The 8,856-nt window shown below is 38.2% G+C and overlaps 1 protein-coding gene across 3 annotated transcripts in view; it reads left to right on the forward strand.

Moving 5' to 3' along the window:
* LOC106877252 (bile acid receptor) overlaps positions 1–8,856 on the forward strand; it is a 147,084-nt gene that overhangs the window by 112,391 nt on the left and 25,837 nt on the right. For all 3 annotated transcript variants that reach the window (XM_052970111.1, XM_052970112.1, XM_052970113.1), the window contains 3 exons: positions 1,402–1,574; positions 2,612–2,753; positions 5,483–5,640. In XM_052970111.1, the coding sequence (XP_052826071.1) occupies positions 1,402–1,574; positions 2,612–2,753; positions 5,483–5,640 (473 nt within the window). The remainder of the gene's footprint in view (positions 1–1,401; positions 1,575–2,611; positions 2,754–5,482; positions 5,641–8,856) is intronic.

An 8,856-nucleotide genomic window follows, 5' to 3' on the forward strand; every position in this document is an offset into this window, starting at 1 on the left:
ATTTGTCCAAGGTACTATGTAGTGAAACAAAACTCAAACCACATCATCATCATCGTTTAATGTCTGCTTTCCGTGCTAGCATGGGTTGGACGATTTGACTGAGGACTGGTGAAACCAGATGGCTACACCAGGCTCCAATCTGATCTGGCAGAGTTTCTACAGCTGAACACCCTTCCTAACGCCAACCACTCCAAGAGTGTAGTGAGTGCTTTTACATGCCAACGGCACGAGGGCTAGTCAGGTGGTACTGGCAACGGTCACGCTCCAGTGGTGTTTTATGATTTGGTATATGGAAACTGAGGGAAACTTGTGTCTGTGTGTGTGCCTATAACTTACTGGTTGGCAAAAGAGACCAATACAATAGGTACCAAGTTTACAAAAATAAGTGCTGGGGTTTGACTGTCCTACCCATGCCAGCATGGAAAAGCCAGAGAACTGCACCGGGCTCCAGTCTGATTTGGCTTAATTTCTACAGCCTGATACCTTTCCTAACACCCACCACTTTACAGTGTATGCTGGGTGCTTTTAAAGTGGCACTGGCATGAACGCTTTTACGTGGCACCACCCGGAGACCCTGTGCACCCACAAGTGAAACTCAGAGTAGCAAGAGACTGACTTGTCCCAAATAAAGTACATTATTAATCTCAGCTATGGTACTGAGTACTTCTTTTTCCCAACAGCCAACACTAAACATACATAGTGGGCCTTCTATAAGTCAGTGTTGAACCTGCACTGCACATATTTGTGCATCTAGGTAAGATTCTTCAAGAAAGACATGCAGTTGTCCATGCGTGCAAGTTTTTCCTCCTTACACCACTGATACTTATCCAATCAAAATCTTGTGTCTCCAAGCAATCTTCAGGCTGGGAGACACAAGGCATGCTAATGAAATCTATCTAGATTCGGGTCTTCATAACAAGTAACTATTAGTCGCTCCATCTTTATACAATGTACATTAAATGATATTTATCTGTCACCAGATAGAGTACTATTCTCTCTCTCTATTTTATTCTCTCTCTCTATTTTATTCTCTCTATAAACTATTCTCTCTCTCTCTCACACACACACTATGCATTCTTTCTGCTGCAAAGGACATTATCCATGGGTTTGTAGACCCTGAGACTGATGAAACTAATGTTCCTAGAGGGAAGGCAAAACAGGAATTCTAGTACAAAAGTGTGTAATTTCTTCCATGCATGTATGTGTGCATGCAGTATATCTGTACATATGAATATAGACATATACATTGAATATATATGTGTTGCACGTCTATGTGAATTAGATTTTGTTTTGATACGTGAATATTCTAAGTTGCATCTTTGCCAGTGTGTTTTAATGTTTTGAATTTTTGTTACTCTTGGAGCATAACATGTCATTATTACACTGGTTTTTCTTTTGCAGGATCAATTTATGAAACTCGGCACCACTTTGACAATGGTGGTGCTGTTGGTGGTATGGCCAACAAGCCACCACCTTCTCCACCACTGGCCCCTCGTATTTATAAACCTTGTGTTGTCTGTAATGATAAATCATCAGGATATCACTATGGTGTCAGCTCCTGTGAAGGTTGTAAGGTAATGATTGTCAGCTTCTCCATTTACTATGTCATGTGGACATTACATTCTTTTCGATTTCTCTACTCTTGCATCCTTATTTAAAGTATCGTTTTTGTTTGCATTGTTTCTCTTGCCATTATTTTGATTAGCTATTACTCCTTTTTCCAATTCACTACTCTATGATGTGTTGAAGTGAAAGGTGTATATATATATATATATATGCATTTATAGTTTTCTTGTTTGCCATTACACTGCAGCCTTACTAGGGTACTGCCTTGTAGGGTTTCATTGAAAAATATAACCCTCCCACCCAGTACCTATTTTTAAAGTCTGGTACTTATCTCTCAGCCTTTTTTGTCAAGAACATAGACAAACATACGCATACAGACGAAGAAACGATGGGCTTCTATACAGTTTCTGTCTACCAAAGTTATTCACAAAGCATTAGTTGGCCCAGGAGTATAGTACAAGGCACTTGTTTAAGGTGCCACTCCATGGGGGTGAACCTGAAACTATGTGGTTGAATAGCAAGCTTCTTAGTTACCTACTATCAATATATGTATGTATTTATGTATAAATGAATAAGTATGCATATCTCTCTCTCTCTCTCTCATATATATGTGTGTGTATATATATATATATATATATATATATATGTATGTAATATATATATTTGTCATTGCCAGTGCTGCTGGACTGGCTCCTGTGCAGGTGGCACGTAAAAAACACCATTTGAGCGTGGTTGTTGCTAGTTGCCGGTGGCACATAAAAGCACCCACTACACTCTCGGAGTGGTTGGCGTGAGGAAGGGCATCCAGCTGTAGAAACTCTGCCAAATCGTCCAACCCATGCTAGCATGGAAAGTGGACGTTAAACAACGACAATGACGATGATGTTGTTGTTGAGTAGTGTTTGCTATGTTAGTTAATTTGAAGAAAGAGACTACAGACTAGTCATGATTTGACAATATTTAGAATTCATATAAAGTTTACATTTTCAATATAATGATTACTATTATTTTTTTTTTTTTTTTTACAACTTCTTTACCATTATAGGGCTTCTTCCGACGCAGTGTTCAGAAGAATATGCACTATTCATGTCTTAAAATGAAAAACTGTGAAATTGTACGAACCTCCCGCAACCGGTGCCAATATTGCCGTCTACAGAAATGTTTCAAGATGGGAATGTCCAAAGAAGGTATTACTTTCCACTTTTACTTTAAGAAGTATCTCTCTCTGGAAGAGAAATTCTTTTGAAATTTGATTGTTGATTATTCTGTAAATTTTGAGGAACATTGAAAAACTGTTGACAACATCACCAAAATTTTAATTTACTCATGCCTGTGTATTTCTGATGACTCTGGAATATTCTGTGAGAATTGTTTCTTCTCTCATTTGCCTGACCAATAAGTGTCTCCAAGATCTGAGACTGTGTGTTAGAACAGGAGCAATTAAATCATCGAAGAGCAACTTTTAACCCTTTAGCATATCCAGCCCAAATATCATATCTGTTTTATGTACAGACTGGCTATTTCCAACCTCTCACACCTATCCTACAATGTCATACTAAAAATAAACAAGCACATCATTGAAATCTCAACGCAAAAAAGACAATGCAAAATGATGTTCAAAATAATGTGAATAAATAAGCATTACATTTGACAGGATAATGTGAATGCTAAAGAGTTAAACATTTACAAACAAAATACTACATGAAGTGAAGTAACAGTGTGATAGGAGTTATATATGGAGAGAGATGGTGTGATAGGTAGTTGGAAAAAAAAAAAAAGCAAAACAGACTCCAGGTAATGAAAAGCCACCTAGTGGTAGGATAGGAGAGGGACTTGGTGTAAGTATTCATATTGCTAGGTGTCAAGGTTCCTGGATGAAATATGAGCTTTTGTTTGCCGAGTTGGTGAGTTTCTATCAAATTGGTATTGGTGAACTTCATAGAAAAGGAAACAATTGGTGGCCCTGGTTTACTCTGGTTTGCACTTCAACCCCTCACCCACCCCTTTTTTGTAATTGTCTCTATGTGCCCTTCACAGGCTAACTTTAAATTTCCAGTCCTCCTTTCCCCTATCGATCACACTTATACACTGTTCTCCCATCAGTGCTTCCCCCACACCTCATTCTCTTAATCTTTCATACTTTATGATTACTTCTTCATACACTTCTGCTGGTACTCAAAAAACCTTTGTTAAAAAGGATGACTTTTTCTCCTTTCTACCCACAGCAACCAAAGTTATTGACTCTTGTAAACTCTTGAATTTTTTTAATAATGATATTTATACAGACTCTCACCAGTCTCCTTCAATTTTGGATTATATGCTGTTGGACAGTATCTTGGAATAATGATATTAGTTGTATCTAGTACTATAGACCTATATTGAATAGTATTATATTATTAGTTGCAAATATTACAATATCTCTAAATAACACAATCATTATCATAATTTTGTTTTTGTATTGTATGGGTTGGACTGTTTTATAGGTTTCAGCAGGTCAGAGGGCTGCATCAGTCTCTAGTGTCTGTTATGGCGTGGTTTTGTCAGCTGGATTTTATAGCTTCCCAATACCAACCACTTTACAGAGTGTACTGCATGCTCTTTTTCATGTCACTAGCACTATTGATATTGCCAAGTATCTCATAAGTCAAGACCAGTTGATAGAGTGGTGTGTAGTATTAAGGGCAGCAGCTTAGTCTTGGTGTTGAGAGGCAGGAGTATGATAGAGGGATAGGAAGATATAGAAGAGATACATGGCCACCCCAGGTGGAAAAGGGAGAAGATGGTTGTGGTCATGAGTTGTCCTGATGCACTACCAAGGTACGAGAGGGCAAATGTAATATTAATGCTACATAGTTTAATAACGTTATTAGCAGTATATAGTGCAATAAATGTATATGGAACAGTGTGATGTTAGTAATATACAATTGCATCAGATCTATATGATAGGCGCTCCCATCAAAGATAATGTATGAGTGTTCAACTTTTGCCAAATGACCTGCACAAATGATTTGTTTATAGTGATCAAATGTAAGTGCCACACATTAGCTCACTGCCTGAACAGGTGCACGGTGTTCCACACATCAGGTGTTAAAGTTATCACAGAGCAATGTGAGGTGAAGTGTTTTGTTCAAGAACGCAATGCACCACCTAGTCTAGGAATTGAAACCATGACTTTGTGATCACGAGTGCAGCACCTAACTACTAACCCATGCGTCCTCACCCAGATCTATATAATATAGATCTACATATTAGATCTATATAACATAGTATATTTTCATATAATGCATCATTGTTAGAAGTTGCTGTTTAGCTCCTTGCTATTCCTGATTGTGTGGAGGCTCAATGGCCCAGTGGTTAGGGCAGCGGACTCGCGGTTTCGATTCCCAGACCGGGCGTTGTGAGTGTTTATTGAGCGAAAACACCTAAAGCTCCACTAGGCTCCGGCAGGGGATGGTGGCGAACCCTGCTGTACTCTTTCACCACAACTTTCTCTCACTCTTACTTCCTGTTTCTATTGTGCCTGTAATTCAAAGGGTCAGCCTTGTCACACTGTGTCACACTGAATATCCCTGAGAATTATGTTAAGGGTACAGGTGTCTGTGGAGTGCTCAGCCACTTGCACAATAATTTCACGAGCAGGCTGTTCCGTTGATCGGATCAACTGGAACCCTCGACGTCGTAAGCAACGGAGTGCCAACAGCATTCCTGATTGAGCAAACCTATCTAAAACCTATCAGCCATAAGTATTGCATCTTTTTCAGGACTACCGTAGCTAATGTGTTCTTATTTTTAAAGTTGATATATCGAGGGATATTTGGATGATGTTTCTTTTAGCCTGTCAGGCATCTGCATTGAGGCTCCTTCACAGGATTGTGTTTAATATGCTTTTTGCTTTTTCGTTTTCTTGGTTTTAAAGCTGTACGCAGTGATCGGAACAAAAAGAAGAAAGCAAAACCAGCAAATGGAACACATTCCATACACATAGAGGAATTGACTGAGAGTGAGAAAACTCTGTTGGAAGATTTGGTTAGTTATCATCAGCAGACTTACATCAAAACTAAGAAAAATAAACATGTATGTTCCTCTATTTTCTTTCAAATTTAAAAAAAAAAAATTGCATCTGGAATTTACTTTCTGCACATCACCATTATTGTTATTAAGGCAGTGAGCTAGCAGAATCGTTAGTACGCCGTTTCATCCATCTGCATGTTCTGAGTTCAAATTCCGCCAAGGTCAACTTTGTCTTTCATCCTTTCAGGGTCAATAAATTAAATACCAGTAAAACACTGGGGTTGATGTAATCAACTAGTCACTTCCCCCAAAATTTCAGGCCTTGTGCCTATAGTAAAATGGTTATTATTATTAGTATTATTATTATTATTAATGCAGTAAGGCGGCAGAATCGTTAGCACGCCGGGCAAAATGCTTAGCGGTATTTCATCCATCTTTACGTTCTGAGTTCAAATTCTGCCGAAGTCAGCTTTACTTTTTCATCCTTTTGGGGTCGACAAATTAAGTACCAGTCAAGTACTGGGGTCCATGTGATCAACTTTCCCCCTCCCCACAAATTTCAGGCCTTGTGCCTATTGTAGAAAGGATTATTATTATTGCTATTATTATTAAAGTGGTGAGCTAGCAGAATTGTTACTGTATTGGGAAAAATGTATAGCAGCATTTCTTCTGGCACATCGCGTTCAGAGTTCAAGTACCACCAAAGTCAACTTTTCCTTTCACCCTTGTGGGGGTCGATATAATAAGTATCAGTTGAGTACTAGGGTCGATACAATTGACTAACCCCCTCGTCTGAAATTATTGGCCTTGTATCAGAATTTGAAACCTTTATTATTATTGAGTGAGAGAGCAGTGCATGCCATCAAAGTGACACTAGGGTAAAATATATGAAGCCCAGTATACCCATCATGACTACCCGTTTGATAAGGGTACACCAGGCACATGTATCACAGTCATATGTGTGTGACATGGTGATCTCATATCAAGACAAATAGTGCATGACCTTGCAGGTGGGTCCCAGTTAGAATTTTCTTCAGGTCAAGTGGCCCATCCTGCTCAAAAAGTCCCTGAATAAGGGTTGTTTAAGGATGTTGAACAAAACACTCATGTTTCCAAAGGTGAATTATTCAAACTGCAAAGGATTCCTCTCAACACATAGCTACAATGCTCCCCTACTACTCAGAGATGCACATATCGTCAGCCACTGAGGAACATGCTCAATGGTTATGGTCAAACAACTGACAAGCAAATCTGTGGTATTGAGCAGAACATTTGCTGTAGCTCATCTTTTATTCCAAGACAAAACAATGTGCACAATAAACTTCCAATCAGTTAAGATGAGAAGCCATGGGAGCCACCGCTTGGTACTGCATCAGGGCCTTATTATCATCATCATTATCATTATTATTATTATTATTATTATTATTATCATTATTGCCTTCACTATGGTCATCCACATCATCACTGTTCTTATCATCCAGTTTGTTGTGTGTTGTGCATCTCTGAGGGTCTACTTCTTTTTTATTGTTAGAAAGTGCAATACTATCGAGAAATAGGTTTGTTAGTGTTACCATATCTAATATGGCAAATGCTTTACTTTATATACTTATGCAATAAGAATATTTGAGCTATTAGTTAACGGCCAATATTATTTTCATTGTTTATAGAATTGTTTTGAAACTGGCATTTTGTAATTCTTTTACTTGTTTGAGTTATTGAAACTGTGGCTTTACTTGAGGTTGCCTTGAATGATTTTGTCAAACTGTTGCTCTTCTTTTTTGTCTGTTACTATTCTGTCTTCCTCTTTTTCTGAACTGCTAAATTATGGCGGGTGGAAACAAATCAAGCATTGAAAGATAAACAAAAGCTACATCTATACATACCCACACAGTCACACATTATCTATATATATATATATACACATATATTTCTCTCTGAGTAACCATGTACCTACTCTATAACAAGACACTTATTTCTGCCTCTCTGTTGTGGCAAGACACCTGCTTTTCTCTGTCCCTTTGTCACATTCTAACCTTTCATACTCTGACACAAGCTCCCCTCCTCAAATGCTCCTGCTCCTCTCATAATTCCTTGTCCACACTGTGAAGTGGTTGGCATTTGGAAGGGTATTCAGCTATAAAAATCATACCAAAACTAACCTTGCCTGTGCTAGTTCCACGTAAAAAGCACTGAGTCCACTCTGTAGAGTGGTTGGTGTTAGGAAGGGCACCCAGCTGTAAAATCCCTGCCAAAACAGACACAGTAGCCTAGGGTAGTTTTTCTACCTGGCCAGCTCCTCTCAGCTGCCCTACCCACGCATGTTGGACATTAAATGGTGATGATGATAGAAGTTTTCCATATAGTTTCTATATACCAAATTCTCTCACAAAGCATTTGTCAACCCAGGGCCATAGTAAAAGACATCTGCCCAAGGCAGTGGCATAACTAAGGTAAACCGTGCCCAGGACAAGCCGCAAAAATGCTCTCCCCACCAGTTACAAAATCCACAATATTATATAATATTTATTTGTTACAAGTAATTAATGTTTTAAAGCAATATTTTAGGAATAAATACTTTACCAGGGTTCCTTTACCTGCCAGTTTGGTACAGCCTGTAATTCAAAATATAATTTTTGAATGTTTACTTTCATAAATTTTACAAATGGAGTTCAAGCTTACTGTATTATGCTCAATTCTATGTCTCCACCTTCAATCGTTGCCTGCAGTACATGCCCCCCATTACGCTACTGGTCCAAAGTACTCTGCTCTGAAACTGAACCCAAAACCATATGATTGCTAAGCAGACTTATCTATATTGTTAATACTGTAAAAAGTGTACTTCACCGAGGCGGCCAGGATAAGACCAAAGCCTGTTTATTATTACTGGAAAAACAAAAATCATATTAATCATTGATTAATATTGTTTCTTTTTATAATCTATATATATAAAAATGAGAATGTGTGTCTGTCTGTCTGTCTGTGTGAATCCCTAAAACTCGAGAACTACGCAACCAATTTCATTCAAATTTTACAGATGCCTTACTTAGGGTTCCAGTTGTGTTTTAGTCAAGAAAAATTATTAACTTCTTGCAGAGTTCGAGCACACGGCAACATAATATCTCCTCCACTATTTAAGTATTACGTGTCAAAAGTGAAACAAAAACACTCATGTCAAATACTTTCACTTTAAAAATGAAACTATTCCACTAACTGAAACAATCACATTTCGATACTGTAGTGACAGATACTTTCACAAAGAGAGAAAGAGAGAGACAGAAA

The sequence above is a fragment of the Octopus bimaculoides genome, chromosome 8 (genome assembly GCF_001194135.2).
Source record: "Octopus bimaculoides isolate UCB-OBI-ISO-001 chromosome 8, ASM119413v2, whole genome shotgun sequence".
Classification (NCBI taxonomy): domain Eukaryota; kingdom Metazoa; phylum Mollusca; class Cephalopoda; order Octopoda; family Octopodidae; genus Octopus; species Octopus bimaculoides.